Raw genomic sequence first — 23,210 nt, 5'->3', positions numbered from 1 at the left:
CTAATTCCCACTGGCTCTCAGTTTTACATATGGTAATGAATATGTTTCAGTTTCACTCTTTATTTTTTTTATTAGCAATTGCAATGGTAAAAAACATATAACTGGGGAGTAAGAATAAGATGGTCTGAGGCCCAGCTCTGCTACTTACATAACTCTGAAGTTCTAAATTTTTGATTTCTTTCTCCATAAAATGGAAATAACAATTCCTCCTTTACAGATCTGCAAGGATTACGTGAGGTAATATACAGGCCAGTGTTGTGTACAGTGCTTAAGCCACTATCAGGCTTTATTACCCTAAGAGGAAAATTATCAAAGGTAAAACTATACTGTTTTTGGTAATATTAGTACAGCTGGCAACCATATTTTAAAATCCTATCGGTTGGATTTCAATAACAGTATTAGAAATCCCTGCTTTACCTCATTTTCACCCAGGTTCTTGCAAGTTTGTATGATTAAAATATTAAAATTCTGTCTAAATAAATACCACTCTTGAAATACTTTTCATTTTACTTGTTGAAAGATAATAGCAAATAATGTCTTGCAGAAGACAGTAAGTAGTGCTATTTACTTGCAGTGATTATAATTTTTGTATTTGCTTTCTTAATCTATAGCAGATGTGGAATGACATGGCTTTGTCCCACCCCACCCCCAAATGCTCAGTGCAACATATGGCACTGAATCAGATTACACTCTGGTTGAGACACAGTGAAATACTCACATATCCGTGAAGAGAATCCAAGTTTGCTGTTATCTTAACTTTGTCAGCCTGCATCTAAAACATCATTTTGATGTTGTTATTTGGCTAGGAAAACTAAAATCTTAAAGGTGAACAAAATTTTCCAAAGAAATATTATATTAAATTTGTAAATATCAAGGTTACTGACAAGGAAACATGTGTATTAAAATTTTAGTGGCTTTGAAAGTTAATACCTGTCAGAAAAGCCCGTGGAGGGGCATTAATTAAATGTATTTCTGATACGGCAATTACAGAGTAGAAATGATTTTGCAATCTGATTAGAAATGTGACCATTAAGATAAAACATTATGACACCTTTGAAAGAGGCCTATCCTTACTTTATTAATGGAGACATTGCAACTACCAAACTTCAAAAGTCAATGTGTTTTATTCATGGACCTTATACCGTTAAAACCTGTAACTGACAGAGCCTCACACTGATGAGACAAATGGAAAGTGGAAAAAAAACCACTGCTGAATCTTAAATTCTGGTCCTCTTTTGCTTATAAATATCATAATTGTATATGTATTGAGCATAAATTGTATCAAATCTCTACACAAATATTATTTCCTTCTCCCCAGAAAAAGAAAACTCGAGGAGCTGGAAACATCTGTGGCTTTCATTGAACATCAGAAGATTTTGCTACTTAAATTCCTCTAACTAAGGTTTGGAAGAGCTGATGACATTCTGTGGATCTGAGACACCAATCCCTTTGAATCTCCTGCAGTGATTTCTTGCCCTTCTCCCCATCGGGAACATGAAAAAGGCAGGGGACAAACAGGAGAATGCGGAAGCACTGCTTCCCAGTCCTCAGTCCTTGAAGCTCAAGTTGAAGTCAGAATGAACACCGAGGTGCAGTACCTCCTCTGCAGGACTTCACTACCACCCCATGACACCCAAACTCCCCCTTTAGGGCTACAACATCCACATCTGGAAACAGATGACCTGTCTTAGCCATCTGAGAATAAAGCCCAACAGACAGGTTGTGACAATACCTCAAAGCAACCATATGGCAGCTCAAAGACTAGGTGGGCCTGCTGTAGCAAAGGTGAGAACTCCTTCTGGGATCATGGAGAGTGTTGGGGTTTGGGAGTTAGTCAGAAGGCAAGGGTGTTCTCTTCCTTTCCAAAGAGAATTTGGATGCATTGTTATCTACTATTTTAGGAAACTTGTTCAGGAATGAATTGCATTCTTGCAGGTTTGTCTTTATAGAAGGAAATAAAACCATTTGCTTCGTAAGTGTTTCCAGCACACCACAATTTAGAAATTTGGTTCTATTAATATCAACTATGTAAATTTAAGAGAATGAGACTTTCAGGTATTGGGCACAGGCTCCAAAGAATCCTACTGGAGGAAGAAGTAAGAGCATCATTTGTTCCCCATGGTCCCTGGGGGATCCCACTGCACCTTGGGTAATGAGAGTGAGCATTTGTTTCAAAAGTCAGAATCACCTCTCTCCTGACAACCATAATTCCTTTTATTAAGCATATTTTACTGAGCATTAAACAGCACAAATCCAAATGATAAAGTGCAGGCCAGTGCACAGGCCTGTCATTCAGTTCAGCTTGAGTGTGAGTGTATGGGGACACACACACATTAATACACACACCCAGAATCTTGCACATTTTACCATCTTCTGACTATAGCATTTTATAGAGCTACATATCTTAAAAATAACAGTCTGGTGCACATGCATATATGCTTTCTTTTCCTGGTCAAATGCAGCAAGGGAGATTTATTTTAAAAGAAGAAAAAAAAAGACACCAATGGGTTCATCTAAAAGGAAGCAAATTAAACAGAGCTATGCTGATAACACTTGATGTCTGGTTACAATCCACTGCTCTAATGCTGATCAATATATTCACAAACAAATCAAATGCATTCTCAAAAGAAAACTGCTGCTGTTACCACCCCAACAGCTACTGGTTTCAGTTGTGCTTCTCAGTCAGGCAAAATGCTCTATCCCCAGCTCCTAATGCTATTTATTTTGCTTCCTGCCAATCTTGCAAATAATTCATCTCATGTGTCATTTCCTCATAAATGCTTCCTGGTGCTTGATTGCTCTGCCTGTTGGCATTTGATTTCAAACTGTCATTTTACCTTTATAAACATTTAGAACTTTCTAAGCGTGAGGAGAATGCCAAAAGGCATGCAAAAATAAGGCTGTAATTAGATCAGCAAAGTATGCTTTACAGCCTATCTAGCTTTCTCTGTATACCAGAAATCTCTCTTTGCATCCAATATTGCATTCCCAGTCTGGGTGCAGAACAGCAAATTAACATTTACTCCAGCAAAGAGGCCCTGGTATCAACATGTTTAATTTATTATTATTGCAAAGAACAGTTTTCCCATGATTAGTGAAATAGAATACATATAATATATTTAAGGATCTGTACTCAGACCACAAGAAAGGGAATGAGGGAAGGAGAAAAGCAGAAAACAAAAGAAAAAATAGAAGTAATATCAGTTACCACCTGATTTCTGTGGCTAAAAAATAGACTATGACGTGCAATAGTGCAATTTTCCTTTGCTAGTCCAGCAATGCAAGTCTTAATAGGAAGTCCACTGAGGATTTTCTGCATTTCAGGATTTAGTTGCGCACTTGCCGGGAGTTAGAGTTCCTTCCAGGCTTCTGACTCTGAGTGGAATCACTATGGCTAGAATCACTTGTATTCAGTCCAAGATGACGGAGCTTCATATCCCAGCGCTGTGAAATTGAAAACACAGAACAGTCACAAGCACATATTACCAGGGCCATCATTTCTATTATTCTAACAACTAGGACTGCAAAATCAGATCTCAAAAGCATTTTACTACTTTTCCAAAAGTATAATCTATATCCCAGGGGTAGCAATGAGATGGATGTTATGTAAATATAATACTTTAATCTGAAAAACTGGCCACCTACAATATATCAGTAATGGTTTCATATCAAATTTTAAACTTAAAATCTCCATGTCAGTAAATGGTGACACAAATAAACATTGATATCTGTGGGTATTTCCTGAGGTAACATACACAAGTCTGATACTTCACGGGTGATCAACAAATAGAAGATTTCCACAGAGAATTTGAAGAAAGTGCTATTTTTTATTTTCTTCTCTTGTGACACATAAGAGCACAGCCTTTTAAACCTAAGTGATTTGAGTAGTGAAAAAAATGAAAGTGGGAAGAGAGGATAGGGTACTTTAAAAATATCTTTCTAAGTTACATCTACCAAGTACAACAAAACAGAACAAATTTCTGCCCTCATTCTAAGTTTTATAAAGGATCACATCACGAATGGTTTTAATAACTACAATCAAGTTTACTAATATTTCATATTGACAACTTCAATAATGTTCACATGTAATATAATAAATTAAAAGGAAGTAATATTATGGATATTATAGGTAGTAAATAATAAGAGTTTTAATAAAATTCTTAGTACATAACAAATTCTCAAGTTTCAATTACTTTCAGTAATTCTTCAGTTTAGCACATTTTTACTCCACAATCATATTGGGTTTCCATATTTTAAAAAATGGAAACTCAGATTTTCAACTCCCCAAGGCAAGTGAAATATCTTGATTTGAACAACATCTTATAACAGAGACTTAGGTTAATTTTTTTTTTGCATGGCAAGACCATAAAAAAAAAGTTTTTATTGCTCTTGATTTATCCCAGAGAGCAAAATAATAATAATAATAATCAGCTGAGAAGGACAATTCTTATTTGAAAAAAAAATATATCCTCCATAAAACTCTTCTTTACATCCTCAAAATTGACTGGAAAACCACAGTAAGAATTAAAAATTACTCAAGTTATTTCTTCCCATCAGCAACCAGATGAAACTGTAAGTGATTTTACAATAATAACTGAGAGCTCCCTGTAGAAAGCCATGAAAAAAAAAAAAAGCTTGCCTAACTAAGGAACAGGACCAACAAGCCATGATGTCCTGTATCTTTACATGATGATAACTGTTTTGGTACCAAAAGAGAAGCAGAAAGCCGTGTTACATGCTTTGCAGCAGTGATGCTTGAAAGCTCTTCCAACTCCTACAGGAATTTAGGACAAATTCCTACTCTGCATCAGCAAGCAGAAAACGGAATTAAAAGGACAGTTTTTTAAGAGATTCCCACATACTAAACAAGAGCCACTTTTTAACAGAAACCAAACAAATTGAAGAGACACAAATAGAGGCTTCTCATAAGTAAACTTGAAATACATCACACTTTTGACATAATACTGAGGGGAATAAAAGAGCATATTAGAGGGTATTTTCTCCCTGCAAAATAATGCCCTCTATATTTTTGTAGGTCACTTAAACTGAAATGTGTCTGCTGTGTCAAGTGCCAGATGTATAAGATAAACTGCCCAGGGGTGTTTAACTTACCCCATAAATGTTTCCCAAGCCTTCAAACTCACAGAAGGAAGAGGATGTATTATGTCTAGTACAATCCCTACTCTCCCCTCTCCATCCTGCCCCTGCATGTGTGCATGCACACACACCCTTCTTGATTCTTTGTCCCTCTGAATACGCCCCCCACATTCCTTTTGTTGAAACAGATTTACTTAGTAAAAGGAAATGATACTTTCCATAATAAGGTGGTTTACTGTATTTTTTTAATGCATCACTTTCAGAATCTAAGAGTCATCGGTTTTAAAATAAAGCTACATTACTGCTCTAAGAACCTAATTTGGTCAGATCTCTTATATACAGATGACTGTGGCTGCACTTTGTACATAGGAACTGGTGTCTATACATTGGGACAATATCCACAGTTTTCTACTCCTGCTTTATTCTTCCCATCTTCTCTGACTCACAGAACTGCAGCTGTTCAAGGAATCAACATATTCAGCTAAAAAACAAAACCAAACCCTGTATTTTCCAGCTTCTCTTGCAGCTAGGGATGGACCCAGTCCTAAGTAATATGTGGTTGGGTAGGACGCTTGGAATCTCTTTTTACCTCCTTTTCATTTCCCCTGAAATGTAAGTGTGATGTAGAGGTGGGGCAGCCAAGCTATGACCTCCAGCTAAACTTGATTATGGAAGCAATATCTTTAAAATTGACAATATCTTCTAGCTTATTTAAAAATAAGCTAGAAAAAGCCTGGAGCTCTACTGAGAATAAGAAGCCACGGGAACAAGGCTGGTCTAACTACAGCTAGATTTCCCACTGTGAGAAGTCAGGTATCTGTAGCTAGATCTCTGACACACATACAGAGAATGTGCTCCTTAAATGAAACAGACATTACAGACAAAGTTGGGTTTTGAAATTAAAAAAAATATATATATGTATATATTTTATATTCCAAAGCCTGACTTTGTAATGTCTGTAATACACACACAGACACACAGACACACACACACACAGACACACACATGTATCAGGTTTTAATATTTTTCATGTAGTTGAAGGAAGTTATTTTGTTTAAATGACAAATGGCTGGCTTTCTACTCTAATTTTCCGGGTATCACTTTCAATATAAAATTCAGGCTGGAACTTCCCTGGTGACCCAGTGTATAAGAATCCACCTTCCAATGCAGGTTTGATCCCTACTCAAGCAACTAAGATCCCACAGGCTGTGGGGCAACTAAGACCCAATGCAGCCAAATAAATAAATAAATAATTTACAATTAAATAAATAAATAATAAAATAAAATTTAGGCTTACCTTAACTTTTTTACCAAGTCGATCCTTCCATTTCTCAGCAATAGAACCTTCCACCAACAGTAATCTGTATTTTAAAGAAGCAGCCATTTTTGAAAAATTAAAACATATTACTGAAAAATACAAGGAATCATTGTCAGGAAACACATACTGTTTATACTAGAAAGGGACAGCCATGTTTTAGAACAGTAATTCTCAACTACTTGGGAGTCATGGACCCGTTTAAGAACAAACAAAGTTATGATCCCTCTCCCCAGAAAAATGCACACCTAGGAATTTCCCACATATACTTTCCTATCTAATACATGAATTGAAGGATCCAACTAAAACTGATCTTTAATTCCCCAGAAGGTAGACAGATCCCAAAGAACAACCTCCAGAGTCAGAGCTCTAAAGAAATGCAATAAGAATGGGATGTCCATAGAAATTATTCTGAGTCCTTAAGGAGTGAATTACCTGGAGCGCTCTTCATCTTCATAGCCCATGATGAGATATTCCTCGTTAACGTTAAGTGGCGGACACAGGCAGCCGGAGCTGGTGTAAAGGTTCACAGTCTCCCTTGGAATGTTTACCAGAGAAGCCTTTAAAATCTCCTTCACCTCCACTGCTGCAGTCACGTCATGGCACTTGGTCTTTATTTCTTTCACTTTAGCCCGAATGACTGGATAAAAGACAGTAAAGCTGACATGGCAATATGATACACAATAGGTGCCCCATTCAAAAGAGACAAGTAGACTTCTTTCTAGTCAACTCATATCCACTTGTTCAATGAATGGAGAGAAAAAATCAAGCAGATATTTTCTCCTTAGACAGTAGCGAGTAACACACTATACAGCACACCTGCCCCCATCCCTGATCCCCTGCAAATTCGCATGTACATTTTTATTTGTGTGTATATATGCATACATTCATGATGAGAACTGTTTAGGTATGTCAGGTTTTAATTGTGCCAAGAGGAATTTAAACCATACTAGTTTCACCATATGTAAAGATCTACCACCTAAATAGGCTTTGTTTCACTGTCGGCATTTTTTCCATCAGGTCTATTAATAGATTTTCTAACCAGTTAGGGTTTTCTTTAGTGTCATAAAGCTGTCCTGTTCTACGATGTTCTCAGGCTAGTTCTGCACTCTTTCCACCCTTTTCACTTTAGCTCACTGTTCAGACATCAGCTCCTTTCCTCCTTTGTTTCAGTACAGACTATCTTTCATACTCTCATTTAGGTATACTGCATTTTCTGCTTGAGTAAAAACTGTCCCACTCATGTGGTATGAAATACAGTCTAACACGTCAATTGCATTAATCTACTGTCTCAGTGGGTATTCTGGCAGCCAGTTTATCTCATAAGGCTGGGCTTGACTTCTCAAAATAAAGACAAAACTGCTTTAAAAAGAATAAATTCAGTTGCAAATTCAAAACATTTGACTCAGAATCTAGAAAGTACTGTTCTGCTTCTTTTCTGTATTTCTCTCCTTTGGAAGAGCCAAATTCTTTAGATTCCTACTTCGGGTAAATGAGCTTTTTATTTTTTTTCCTAAGGAGATTTTGAAAAGGCCTAGGAAGAAGCAAAAAATGTCAATTAGTAAGAAGCCAACAGCTTTTGCCCAGGCAGCCTCATTGCTCTAGTTCAATATCCATGGACTTTATACAGAAGAAAACACAACATATCCAAATGAATGTACCTTTTAAAAGCCTCTTAGGCACATATCTGCCAACCACTTTCATCTGAGTTCCTTCCCACATATTTTAGGGGTTTTGGACTACAAAGGAAAAAGTAATCCATGAAAATATAAAGCCAGCTAATAAACCATTGCCCTCCATCAATGCCCCAATTCCATACAGAAGTTTATTCAATAACATTCCACCAGTACAACACACATACAGTAAGAATTAAGCTACTAATTCTAAAAACTTTAGAACAAAACCTCAATTTTGCTTCACAGGTATTTCAATCTTCAGAGAATTAGTTGTCTCAAGTATGAGAGCTTATAGCAAACAAAATGTAACTGCCCAGCCTCTATGCTTGGTGTGATTTCTGAGTGAAGGGGTCTTTTTTTATGAGTATTCTATTCTTATTTTAACAAAAGATAAGGTTGCCCTTTTTGAAATGTCATTTGGGAGAACCAGATGATAGATTCACAGCCCCAGCTAGCACAAATTTTTGTGTGTCCTGGCTAATGTGAATGTGCTTCACAGCATTCATCAACTATTAGAGATTAGTGAACTGTGCAAACGTTCTCAAACTAATGATTTATTTACCCAGTGTGTCTACTATTTTCATTAGAAATTTTTAGCACATGTACCCACTCCAAAGTAAATACCTCTCTACAAGACTTACTTTATTATTCAAGTAATTTTGTTAAAGCTCAAGAGCTTTTACCTGAATTAATCTGAACAAAGCAGAGGCCTCATCTGAATTATCAATTTGCTCCCACCTCCACTTTGTTTTCTCAACAGACACACGTAGATATTTAAGAAAGATAAAAATCAACATATTTGAAATTTTAAAATACTTTTTTTTTCAGGAGTTTTCCTTCTCTTTTATAATTTCAGTGCCTGTCTTCCTCAAAGAAGCTCTGAGTAAGACTTAGAGAAGTGAAAATTCTTAAACTATGGGAAATCTAGTTATTGTTTAACCATAAAAAAGAAATTATCTTTTTTCCACTGCCTGTGATCTGTATCCTATTTTCTAATACTCACTCCACTATCTTGTTGGAAGATTTTCTCTTCCTATGACTTGTAACCATTAGTAACCATTTTACCTTTTAACAAAAATAGTAACACTAACCATTGCAGCACTGACTGGATAAAGTAAAAATCAATAATAAGTAAAACAAATTCAAACAAAGTAAAATTTCTGAATATAAAATTTTTCATGTTTTTGACTTTAACACAACTCTTCATTAACTTAAAAGTTCATATAGCATTTTTCAATCTTACAAAGTTAATCTCCTAAAAATTAAAAGTTTCCTTTCCTTGTGATATTTCACATCAATTTATAGAGGACAGCATCCTCAGAGGAGCAGCCAGGCATCTGATTTCTTACATTTCCACCTTAGAAAGTGTGTCTACCATTGGCTAAGAGAAACTATAGATTCCTCTAAAGATAATTAGTAAACAAAAAATAAAAATTGAATCCACTGAAGAAAAATTTGAGGAACTAGGTATATTTATCTTAAAGAGATTTAACTACACTGAATTTTTTACTTGATATCTTTCAATATACAGTATTTTCAAAGATATCAAAGGTTACTCTTACAGAGATTTATCCATTTCTCTCCTTCCAATTCCCAAATAATAGAAGAGGAGGAACAATTCTGTTGTGTGTGTGCTATATTCTCTAAAGTAAACTCAATAATAAAGCCTTCATTTTAGTAATGAAGGCACTTTATAAATCCATTTAATTGCCATGTTTATTCACTTACTCAGCACTGACGGTATTCAGCAGAGACAGTAACATGAACTTTATTAATCTCATAAATGCCAGAGTGGAAGAACCATAATAAAATGCCAACAGAATACAGCAAATACCGATTTGTTGCTTATTTTATCAACTAGAAAACTCTATTAATTGACCCTTCTAAGTATAACAACAGTGATTGATATTTGTGACTCTGAAGCATTCCAGTATCCAAGAGGACATTCTGAGTAATTAAAGGAAGGATAACTTAGGTTCAATAATCACTGATAAAATAGGGATAATAGACCATTTCACGGTGCAGTTGAGAAAACCACCCAAGACAGTGTTTGGAAACCACCTAACACGTTATCTGGCACAGAGACACAGCTTTCTCTCCTCCAGTTAAATTTGTCAGCTACATTTAGACTGGTAGCTCTTCAGTTAATACTTTGCTTATCAGAACAGCACATGTCTAGTTCAGGCTAGATAACAAAACATTTCCTTGAATACTTTTTCAAGGAATACAACATTTCATTGAATACTAACCACCTCTGTGTTACTTTCCAACTCTGTCAATGTTTTCCATGACATAGAAGGTTTGAAAAAGTCCAGTTTGACTCTTTTAACCACGCCTTATGCACTGCAGTGCTATTTACCCCACTGACTGTTCACCCCAGTGACTCACAACTGCTGCCCCACTGCAGCTCCACATCCTTGCCGGCCTATCAGGGAGGGAAGAGCCCCTCTCAACCGCTTGTGTGTCCCTGCATGGTTCTAAGATGCCAGCCGTGCTGCCTGAAATGCATCCCCAAAATCAAGCATTTGTTAAGAATAGTGCCCATATGAGACATTTTAATTGTTTAGAACAGAGAGATTGTGCTCTTAAAAGCTGTCCTTGTTTGTTTTTAAGCCTTATTCGCAAGTTGTTCTATCAATCTACACATACACACAAACCCCTTTCTGAACCTAGCAGTTCAGAAGTTGATCACAGAGTCATCCTTACCGTAGTTATAATTGTTTCGGAAATAGGTCTTCTGTGTAGCTCTGACTGGTTTACACTTGCAGCGTTCTAAAAAACATAACATTTTATCTGTTATGAGCAAAAGTTCGACATTAGCTTTCTTTTGTTTATGCACATTTTTTGGTAAGATCAGACCCAAACCTAGTAGCAAAGGAAGCTCATAGTCTATGTGTCTGGTCCTTTTCTCCTGCAACTACATTCACATTTGTTCTGTCTACAGGGCTGCCTATTCAGTCAAAGTTCCCAATACTGAGGAACCCTGTTCCCCACCATGTATGAAGAGAGCATGCCCCCAGAACCCTGAAAGAGACACGCTCAGTGCTTCAGGCAGCTGAATGAGTGCCCCCCGAGAGGCGAGTGATGCTTAAGCTCAGCTAACTAGTTACCCCTGTTCAAGGCCACCTGCCCTCACAGACATTTTACAGACTCTGCAACCCACCTCCAAATATTAGCTTTTGGATCCAAAATCAACACAATAAGATAAGCACATATTATTATAACCCAGTGAACTTTTTGATTCTTAAGAGGTATGACCTCCTTCTTTTTTGGATCTAATTTATTAAAATCTTAATTGAAGTATACATGATTTCCACTATTATAACAGTTTCAAGTGTACAACATAGTGATTCTCATGAGCACTTTCTATAGGCAGAATAACTGGTATTAAACTCAATGGTAGTTTTATCTTTACAGGAGGAACTTACTATATACATATTTTGAAATAAGATGTTCTTGTCTTCTTTAAATATCTGGTGAGTAGCGACCAGAACATTTCCTATGTAATATAATACAAGCATATGTAATACAAGTTTTAATTATCTCAAAGTGTTTCATATATAGGATAAATCATTTAACATTTTAGAGAGTAGATTACTACATTGTTTATGACAGATTACTTGGCTAAGAAATACACCTCAGGTGTACATCATAACCATAATAAAATCTTAGTCATTAAAGTGAACATAAAAATTGGAGATAATACGCAATTATGAGAAAGCATTCATTTATGTAAAGATTTCTGGGCACATGAATCACAGAAAAGAAGCCAACACAAAAATTTTTTGTTTAAAAAGTGTTTTATGTTAGCATGGAGACCAGTAAAAAGCAGAAGGTTTTGTTGACAATTTGACATTATGTTTTCTGTGTGTGTGTGTGTGTGTTAGTCACTCAGTCGCGTCCAACTTTTTGTGACCCTAGGACTGTAGCCCCACCAGGCTCCTCTGTCCATGGGATTCTTCAGGCAAGAATACTGGAGTGGGTGGCCATTCCCTTCTCCTGGGGATCTTCCTGATTCAGGGATCAGACCCAGGTCTCCTACACTGCAGGCAGATTCTTTACCATCTAAGCCACCAGGGAAGCCCTTCCTTATCATAATAAATGTTATTTCCAGCTGAACTCACTGATAATGTGCTTTGAAGTAGCAGTCCTTCAGAGAACAGCACCTCACTACCCTCTTTTCAGCTCTAGAGATAAGCATCTCTCCTGGGGACAAGCACCGCTGTTCTCACCCGGGAGAGAGGCGAGGGTGTCCTCAGCGCTACACACAGCAGCGCTCTGATTCTGCAGATAATTTTTAACTGTTTCTGTGGAATAACGATCTCAATAGACAGTAAGTCACATCAGTGCTGGTTGCTATTTGAAGAAGATTCCTCACAAAATGACGTTTTTATTAGCAAAGCGTTTGTACTCCCACTTAAACTGAAAAGTGATCTAGTTCCACCGTACAGGTGCTTTCTTTTGTACCAAAATGTTACACATTTTTGAAAGAGAGATTCTTGAGATGAGACTATTTCCGAAGAAATAAATGCTATGGTCTTTGACTTACAAATTATCCTCACCTACATATAGATATGGATTTGTGCTTTTCTATCTCTTTAAAAATAGAGACTACTCACTAAAAATAATACATGAAGATAAATTATCTACATATTTGTAATTCTTCAGAAATCTGCACATATTCTAACAAAAAATTCTTGGCAAAAATACACCAACTGCCAATTACATAGATTTTGAAAAATACACCAACTATCACTGGATTGATTCTAATATGATTACTTGAAGCATAAACAATGGATTCCACAAAACTTCCAGGTGGAGATTTTTTCCAAAATATTATATCATAAAATAATTTAGGAAGTTTTCAAGTAGGTATTTCCACAACCATATGTACAACTACATATATTAGCTAGACTCCTAATAGCTAATGACCTAATATATCCATTATACTCTTTGGACTGAATTCTGTTCCTCCCAATGCACTTGTTTCTCCTGCTGGCCTCAGAGGTAGAAATGCCATACTATGTACGTAAGGCCTTTCCTGTGTGCCAGCCCCTAGCTCTTGCTAGAAGCAAATATCTCTCTAGTTGAAGTATCTAGTAAGTCAATAAAACAGCAGAGTAAAAAGGAGGATGGAATATTATATCCACAAGGCTCAAATACAGAAGAACTTTCTTTCACTTATCTATGCTGACTCAACCCAAACATATTCATATCTGAGGGTATTCATGAAAAGCATATCTTAGATCAACAGTTCTGGAGAGTTATCTTTCTTGTAAAGTATTTCTATTCACATCTACATATATATCCCTGAAAGCCCAAGAACTGGGAAATGGAAAAAAAAAACAAAACATGGAGGTATATGCTTCATGTATTAGCCACCCTAAATCAGACGGCAACAGTTTCTTTTTATTACCAATAGCTGATTTCTGATTTGTATTGGGCCAGCAGCATTACCATCATATCTACTTTAATTCACCAATAATCTTGCCAGTAGTCTTCCTCCCCCAGCTTCCAAATGGCACAACGTCTAAGTTTTGTTCCGCTATCGTGGCAAAATAAAATCTATTCTTTTACTGAGCTTTGCACAAAGACCAATAGGTATTGATTTGCTTGCATTCCACTGTTGAGAAGAAAAACATATAAACGAACTGCTTTGGTGCTCTTATCTAAGGAAAAATACGGAAAATTTAAAGAGGCTGGCTGTGACAAAATAAAGTGACAAGAGTTCTTCAAATGCAGGGAAGGTTTTAATATTAGCAATTCATTGCCTCCAGTCTAGCATTAAATACAACTCTCTTGAGTCGCATAACAGCATGTGGTCCTGTATCACACAGCATCCTTGGAGTGGGGACCAGGAAACTCTCTGGGCAGCTCTCCCTCAGTCCTCTAGCTGGGTTCTCTCAGCTATTCTTCTAGAATCAATGATCTCCTACTTCTCTGCTAATGAAACTGAAAACTGTTCATTATCCTAGTATGAACATGAGTTTACCCCACTAGAATGAATGTGAGTCTGTAAAATTAACATGCCCAGTGCTGCATACAATCTGGTCTGCAATTCTGGGGGGATGCCTTACTGTGCACTGCAGTGCTTGAGCTGGGAACAGCCTCACTCTCTCAACACCGGGGCTTCTTAGAGACAGTTCTGAGTAGAAGTCACCACATCCTTCTTTATTCATTTGTTTACACATAAATATCAGCTCACTTATTGAAAACACACAAGGACAACAGTCTTTTTTTTTTTTAAGGGTTCTATAATTTTACAAGATCTGAAAGTTATAAATATCTGACAATTTTGAAATTTGATGCTCACTGGCCCTCCACTATTTAGGGCAACCTTGTTTGAGTTCAAGCTTAAGTGTGATACAACTTTCTAACTAATCCTGACCTTTGTTTGAAACTGACTTCTCTTGGGTCTCCTCCAGAGCTGTAAGACTATAATTAACTTTGGCAGATTCCAAAACCCCTATAACTTTTCATGTCCCACGACTTTGAAATACTACTGTTAGTGAATATTTTTCTGCTTTTTTTGGGAAAGGTCTTAGATCTGTGCTCAAGATTTATTTTCAAAAAGTAGGGGAAAAAAAGAAAATATAATTCTATTTGTGTTACAATTTCTATTATAACTCTTAATATTGGTTCTTTCTAATTGGGTCAGAGTTTAAATAATTTTAATTTGTACCAAATGAAATATATGTTTTGTATTTGATCCTGGAAACCCACTTCGCTCCATTTTAAGACACATAGGAGCAGAGCACAACAATTTTTAAAAACAGATGTAAAAAATTAAATATTATGATCGTTAACTCTGACTTCTTTACTGAGATCCAGATCTATACTTTCCCATTTGCCTATAAATGGTGTCTATGAGCATGGCTTAAATAATTTAAACATATGTCAATATCCATCACATCATAGAACTGCCTTTCTTCTACAGAAAGAGTGTTTTCTGACTCTACAACCTTGGGATAACTATGTTTCTCTAAATATGAGATGGGAAAGGAAAAGAGAACTAACATTTGTTGAACATTTTGAGTCATTTACATAATTCATTCATTCTACAAATATCTCCTGAATGTCTCTTACATGCCAAGCTCTGTGCCAGGCATAGAGGACACCTGATGAGCAACACAGACAATTCAGAACAGGATACAGACATTGAACAAATAATTATGCACAAAATAATCTATGTTCATGTATAATACATGTTATGAAAGAAAAGTACAATGTGTCATCAGAACATACAACTTGATGACCTACACTAGGCTGGTCTTCAAAGTCCTCTAAGGAAATGACATTAAAGCTTGAAACCTGAAAGATCAGCCGTTATCTTGGTAGGAACTACATCTTTATGTATAAGATAGTGAAGAAGTCACAAAGCAGACTGGGAAGGAGCATCCAAAAATGAGGAAGAAACACAGGAAGAGTCTAGTAAAAAACCTGAAAGAAGATGGCGTTGCAAGAAAAGAGGTGAGCTCTCTTTGAGGAGAACACCCTCAAAGTTCAAATGACTTAAGAGAAAAGGAGGTCTATCAATTTTGGTTGGCAAGGGGACTTCCCTGACAGTCCAGTGGTTAAGACTCTGCACTTTCACTGCAGGAGGCATGGGTTTGATCCTTGGTCAAGGAACTAAGATCATTTAGCATGACATGGCCAAAAATAAAGTTAGTTGGCAAGGAAAAGATGGATGAAAATCAGAGAAACATTCCATCCGCTGCATAAGAAAAAGGAGAAAGGGGTACTGATGTTGACAGCTTATAAATTTGTTGGTAGGGTGATAAGAATTCCTTCCGATAGCTTTTACTTTCTCATTAAAGGATGAAGTTATCAGCTGCAGGAAATGAGAGGCTAAAAGAAGCAGGGTATGGAAGAGTAAGGAGAGAAGTGAAAGTATAAAAGTTATTGAGTGGAAGGCAAACTTTCTAGAGATACAAGGTAGTACTGCAATGCTGATTATGTATTCGAATTTTATCTTGAATTCAAAGTAAAACCAGTCACCCCAGCTAAGTAATTTTTCTCCAGCAACAAGAGCTGAGAATTTGTCAGGTGACTATGGCAGAAGAAAAGATTGGCAAATGAATTGAAGGTATTTTCAAGGAAATGAGTATTACAATAGACCATGAAATCTCAGGTAGGCAAGGAGGTTAGGGTTGAGCAAAAATAGTAAGGGTATATGACGAACAGGCAGTCCCAGGGGAGCAAAATTATAGCAGTGATGAAACTAGAGCAAATCTGCTGGGATGAGAAGGGACGGTAGGCAAAGAAGGGTACACTTGAAGTGAGGATTACAGAGCTGGCACTACTGCTGGATGGCAAGGTACAGAATGTGCCCCTGGAACTAGGTGGCTGGGGCAGAACAAACAGGTCAGTAAAGTAAAGAAGTCAGTGCGCTAAATGAATGATCTTTATCATCAGAGTCATCAAAATGGCAACAGAGATGGGGGCCATTACGGAACATGCACAGAGAGAGCTTAACGGAGGATAGGCAATTTATCACTAGACCTTCCAGAAATCAGTGTCACTACCCTTCTAAAAACAAAGAGATGGTGAATCAGGCCTGGATTCCAGCCCTAGGACTACATTCTCTCCTCCCAAAATCATAAGTCAGGAAATGGACACTTTATTGAAAATCTAAAGGATATTATTTTTCCTGGTGCATTAAAAAAAAAAAAAAAACAGACAAGAAAACAGAACCCTAGTGTCCTGATTTCAATGATGAAAAAACACTTTTATTTTCTAATATTTGTTTATTTATTTATTTGGCTGCACCAGGTCTTAGCTGTGGAACAAGGGGTCTCCAGTCTTTGTGGAAGCATACAGGATCTTTAGTTGTGGTACGTGAATTCTTAGTTGGTGCATGTGGGATTCAGTTCCCTGATCAGGGATCGAACCCAGGGTCCCCTGCACTGGGAGTGTGAAGTCTCAGCCACTGGACCACCAAGTAAGTCCAGAAAAATTTTTAAAAGAACAACAATGCATCTCTTACAGAATCAGGAACCATGCTGATCTATACCATTAAGTAGGTCTATACCACTGAAGCAGAGTCCAGAAAATGCCATGATTAAAAGGATGGACTTTTATGATCAGACACAGCTGGATGTGAATGTAGGCTCCATGCCTTACTATTTAATATCTAAAAAGTGGCATCTTTTTAGATACCAGATCAGCAGAATTACTGAGAGAATTAAATAATAAACATAAAATACCTTTCACAGTATCTAGCACACAATGGCCCATAAACGTCGAATTTAATTTTGCATAAGATTCACTGGGAATCCCAATCCTCCATCTGTAAAGACCATTTAATGAGTAAGAGAAGCAATATTTCCCCAAGGCTGCTTGCCACCTGCAAGAACTGTGGTATCTACCATAAGTAAGCAAAGTAATAGGATTTTTTCAATAGTGCCTGACTCTGCTATTTTGCGTCAAGTTCACAAAGCTAATTTCTGTCCTGATGCAGGAAGTCCATTTGAACTATCATGTCCATTTCCAAAATTTGAAGAATCAAAGTTAGCAAGCCAGAATGATCATATATGTGGCCATTATATTAATAATAAGCATTAGCACAAGAGAGTATGGCAAATTGATTAAGGACACATGAGTTTAAATCCCAGCTCTGTCCCTCTTTGCTTATGTTGCCTTGGGCAAGTTACAATACCCATTCCTAAACTAACACTGGCTACCCCATCAGGTTATTATAAGAATTTAAACAGCAATTCACATAAAGAATTTGGCATATTGCCTGGTATTTAATCACTCATTAGATGCTAGCTGTTATATATAAACAAGCAAAAAGATCAGAAAATACTTTATGCAAATTTAAGACCAGTTTATGAAACAGAAGAGAAAATTTTCCAACAAAAAAATCATCTATAAGTTTGAGGATAAAAATCTGCCAAGTTTTTCCTGGAGACAGAAAGTTAATTTAGATTATTATATTTAGTTTGGGGGGAATTGCATAAAAAATAGAATTTAGAAGTCATATTGGTATTATGCTCACACAAAGGCAAACTATTCCACAATAAAATGATGCACGTAACTAAATGGGTAAATCTCAAAAGCATTATACAAAAACAAGAGCAGCCAGTCACAAAAGAGTATGTGCTGTATGATTCCACCTGCATGAAGCTGAAGAACAAACAACATTAATCCATGGTAATAAAAATCAGACCTGTGCTCAACTCATGGTGGGGTGGGTGACTGAGTTGGCACAAGGGAATTCTCAAGGGAGATGGAAATGTTCTTTATCTTGATCCGGGTGATAGCGACACAGGTATATGTATTTGTGAAAGTTCAATACGCCATACACTTAAGAACTGTGCATTTAACTGTAAGTAAATTAACATACGAATTCATAATTATATGAATTCCTTTCATTTTTCCATAAATTAAAGTGTGTCATGACTTAGCAGCTGTTCATTACGTGTTTAACATTTATTTCCTAAACATATACATTAGGCAAAAAGTATCATATTGGATTTTATTCTGGATTACTGCTGTATATGGAAAATGCAATTAAGTCAATTGCTGAACTCAGGTAATATAATAAAGCTTTCAAAAGCAAAACTAACATTTGCTCAATTTAGCTGAAAAAACAAACCTCAAATATTGCAATAAAGGTCTCAGTTCATAGTAATTTGCACTTTGTAAAAGGGAACTGCTTAAGATTGAGGGAACTAACATTATATTAAAAATAAAAGGAAATTTAGCTTTATTTCTTTAGGATTTCTATCTTTGGAAAATTTTAAATAAACTGCCTTTCAGAAGGTTTCTGGACCCAAGAGTCATTCGGGATACACAAAATGTAAAGAACCAGTGCAGCATGCCTGTTTTCTCTTGTGAGATCTGAAATGCTAGTTTTGTGCTGTACAGGTACTCTGAGGTAGTCAATTAAGAAGGCATTCCCTGGTGGTCCAGTGGCATCAAGTTTTCACTACTGAGGCCCAGGTTCAATCTCTGGTCAGGGACCTAGACCCCTGCAAGTTATGCGGCATGGCCAAAAACAACAAAGGTCAATTAAGAGAAAAGCAAAGTAGGTCTTTCAGGACATCATGCATCTACCCGATGCCAACCACACAGGAAAGAGGTGGGAGAAAAGTGCAATCAACTGTTCACTCCTTCACTCCCTCCCTGTTCTTGGGATCGAGTATGCCAGTACAAGGGGTGGTCGTCACATTTGTGATGAATGGTTGGGGAGGATGGACTAAAGAGTTTATTGGTAGATGGACGATGAAGTTTAAGTGTTGAGGCTCTGGGAAAACAATGGTGCCACATACTAAACAAAAGTTGCAAGGGGTAAAATTTTAATGAAAAGAAAATTATTGAATACATACCCTTTGAAGTACAAACAGATTGCCCAGGTAGACATATTTATTGGAGGTGAAACATGTAGCATCCAGCCTATGTAGCTGGATGACTTCCAACAGGAAGAACTCATTGTAAGGAGGAGCAGAGGCCAAGCCTAGAACCTTGGGGAATGCCCACAGCCAGGGGACAGGAAGAGAAGAACTAGGACAATTTGGGTAATGCCCAGGGAGAAGAATTCTTAGGAATGAGTATTCATCCAAAGTGTCCAATACTGAAAGCAGTGAAAAAAGCATATATTTGTAAGTAAATAAGCGTTAGTTGCTCAGCCACGCCCGACTCTTTGCGACCCATGGGCTGCAGCCCACCAGGCTCCTCTCTCCATGAGATTTTCCAGGCAAGGATACTGGAGTGGACTGCCATTTCCTTCTCCAGGGGATCTTCCCAACCCAGGGATTGAACCCGGGTCTCCTGTACTGCAGGCAGATTCTTTACCGACTGAGTTACAGGTAAGCTACTATGTAATTACAAAATATTATTTTTATCTATCCCAATTTTATGTTCAAATAAAGGGCCAAAGTTACCACAAATTAATTCAGAGTTTATAGTGAACAAACATTGCACCAAAGGAAAAAAAAATTGGAATCCTTCCCCAGATTAGTAAGGAAATAAATTGAAAAATACCCTGAAGCTGGGAAAGACTGAGGGTAGGAGGAGAAGCAGGCAACAGAGGATGAGATGGTTGGATGGCATCACTGACTCAATAAACATGGGTTTGAGCAAACTCAGGGAGATAGTGAAGGACAGGGAAGTCTGGTGTGCTGCGTCCATGGGGTCACAATGAGTCAGACACTTAGCAACTGAACAACAACAAATTTGGAGAAGGAAAGAGAGAGAATGGGTCCATACTACCCAAGCTAGGCATTGGTTGTCTCAGTAAGAGGAGGTTGGCTGTTGCAGGGCAGAGGGTTAGGGGTAGGGGCGGGGTGATGGCCAGCACAGCCCTAGCAGGTCCAGGCAGTCAGGTATCACTAGTTACTCAGCTCCTCAGAGGGGTTTCTCTGAAGCACCTCTGAAAAACTACCAGAAAGGCGTTAGCTAAAACTGCAAGAATATCCAACTCGTGTGTGTGTGTGTGTGTGTGTGTGTGTGTGTGTGTGTTAGTCACTCAGTTGTGTCCAACTCTTCACGACCCCATGCACTGTACCCCACCAGGATACTCTGTCCACGGAATTCTCTAGGCAAGAATACTGGAGTGAGTTTTCATTCCCTTCTCCAGAGGATCTTCCCAATCCAGGGATCGAATCTAGGTCTCCTGCATTGGAGGCAGATTCTATACTGTCTGAGCCACTAGGAAAGCCCAGCAGATATTACTCGTGTTTCCCTAATTTGAAAATAAACCAGAAATAAATATCAGAACTCAGCAATCAATATTATCTGATTTTATATTTAAACACAGATCCAGAATAACAGGTTAAGTAATTTGGTCATGCTCATACACTTAACTGGTGTCAGAATTCACTAATTATTATACTTAACTGGTGTCAGAATTCACTAATTATTATCACCTCACTGGGAAAATGTATTTTTCAAATACAAAAGTCCATAAATTGGTCACCATCACCAAGTAGAAAACTGGGGCAAGAGAGGGGGATTCTTTTTCAGAATTGTTTTAATAAACAATTTATCTTTTCATTGCACCATCTGAATACCCGCCTTAATTTTCTGGGTTGATTTGACCAGACCAAGTGACTCAGCAGAATAGAACTAAAATTGTTTTTCTCCATATTCCATGTTATGAAAACTAGAGAGAATCCACCCCTTATTATGATAGTGGATTTATAACAGCAAAATACACTCATAAACTGGAAGCTGCTCAGACAGTCATTATCTCCAAAAAATAGAAGACTGCTAGGCTTTGAGGCAAAGGATAAATTAACTGGAGTGAAACAATTTCTTTTCCAAATTCCAGACATAAACAGCTTGACACTTTTGAAAGAGGGGTTATGAGGGTGACAATGTTTTTGTGCCTTCCTCATTTCTTCTATCGTAATCAACTTCAGCTGTTATATTACTCCAAAGTATGACATGTAGAGTGTGAACAAATTTTATTTTCTTCTTGGAACATGTGACTATGTCAATGTGTTTCTCCACAAGCAAGTGAGCTTGGTTTTGCCTGTCTCTTTGTCTTTATCACTCCCATTATACCAGGGAACAGGAAAACATTCCTCTTTTATAAAGACGAACAGTACATACTGAACACAGGAACCACATATTCACTCTAGCTTTTACACATTGAACTGTATTTGTATTTAATTTATAGTGTCATTAACGTCTTCTCTCTTTCACACATTGAAGTGCTATATTATTCTAACCATAAGTTCTAGACAAATTGATAGAACATGCATGTACTTGGCCTGAAATTTTGACTCACTAAGTGTACTATATACAATACAAATGAGCTTTTCAGTTTGTTTTGAGCAACCATAACAGGAGTAATCCTTAAAATAGCACCACTATTAGACACAGTGATTTCCAGCTGATTTTATGACACTATAAACACTCTCAGTTGCATTCAAAAGCAACATAATTCTAAATAAATCATTTTAATTCACTTTTGTTTTTAAAAGCTAGCTGTTTGAGGTGCCTTTGATGCACATTGCCTTATGTCAAATATTTGTCACTCTGATAAGATTCAGTGAAAATCAACAGTGAAACTATTCCAGTCTAATGAAAATTGATGCTTCAAACTTATTTACAACTTAAGAAAGATTCCACTTCCACATATGACAACTTACAGACCAAATCAGTACAAATTACTATTTCAAGAAAGTAAAAAAGAACTAGTTGTAGTTACAAGGCTTTTGCAGAAACAAATGCAACATTAGTCATACTTTTTTTAAAAAAAGGAGAAGAAAAAAATGATGCAAATTTCCAGGACCCTGAGAATGAATAAATGAAGAGTAGTATATTCGTATGATAGAATATTATACAGTAATTAAAATTTAAAACTTCTGCTATAGACAGCGTAGTGAACAGAGGAAGGCACACCCATAGACACACTGTATATATAATAACGCCTCTCGTAAAAGTTGAAATCAGACAAAATCATTCTATGCTGCTAGCACTTCTGCCAGAGGTTACCTCTGGGAAGAAAGGTGGAATCAGTGACCTGGAGGTGGCACAAGGAAGTGCTTCTGGAGTGCTGGTGATGGTACCCATCTTGATCTGCGCAGTGGTCACATAAGAGTGTTTACTTTGTGAAAACGCACGGGGCTGCATGCTTAGGATGTGTTCCTCTCTGCACATACGCTATACTTCATTTAAGGGTGTATTTTACGGAAAGATGGAGTGAGTAGACTCCATCTCATCTCTCCCACTGAATGCAGTTATAAAACAGAATCTGAGAAGGACTCCTCAAGGATTCTGAAAAGTAAACAGTAGCAGAAAGTTTGAGAAAGAAGCCCAGCCCCATCAAACTGATGGGGCCTTTGTCATTCTTTCCACTTCTAGTACCTTCCCGCCTGGTTTCAACACAGCCTGGAAGTAGATATCATGCAGACAGTCCTCTAGAAAAAGCCCTCCGGTTCTAACTCGGGAAGTGGGAAGGGGTCTCCTAACACTCCAGTCCTTCCATCCCATCTGTGAAGCAATCCTGGGACAGTGGTGGCAGCAGCAGCTGCTGCAAGGGAGGTCCTCAGACGCCTAGAACGCTGATGGAGGAGAGCCTTCCTTTCTGAGACTGGGGTGAGCCCCACCGCTCTGTCCCCACCACTGGGCCCCTGATACACAAGAAGTCACAGGAAGTGCATCACAGA

The 23,210-nt window shown here is 37.4% G+C and overlaps 1 protein-coding gene across 1 annotated transcript in view; it reads right to left on the bottom strand.

Annotated features, from left to right (window-relative positions):
- Nucleotides 1-2,311: 2,311 nt before the first annotated feature.
- FRZB (frizzled related protein) overlaps nucleotides 2,312-23,210 on the bottom strand; it is a 33,543-nt gene continuing 12,644 nt past the window's right edge. Inside the window, exons 4-7 of the mRNA XM_068968109.1 lie at nucleotides 10,795-10,860; nucleotides 6,848-7,052; nucleotides 6,395-6,458; nucleotides 2,312-3,444 (exon numbers count right to left, since the gene is read on the bottom strand). Of these exons, the coding sequence (XP_068824210.1) occupies nucleotides 3,328-3,444; nucleotides 6,395-6,458; nucleotides 6,848-7,052; nucleotides 10,795-10,860 (452 nt within the window). The 3' untranslated portion in view covers nucleotides 2,312-3,327. The remainder of the gene's footprint in view (nucleotides 3,445-6,394; nucleotides 6,459-6,847; nucleotides 7,053-10,794; nucleotides 10,861-23,210) is intronic.

Source organism: Capricornis sumatraensis, chromosome 3 (genome assembly GCF_032405125.1).
Source record: "Capricornis sumatraensis isolate serow.1 chromosome 3, serow.2, whole genome shotgun sequence".
Classification (NCBI taxonomy): domain Eukaryota; kingdom Metazoa; phylum Chordata; class Mammalia; order Artiodactyla; family Bovidae; genus Capricornis; species Capricornis sumatraensis.
The sequence above is the reverse complement of the archived record's forward strand: the minus strand, read 5'-3'. Positions and strand labels throughout refer to the sequence as shown.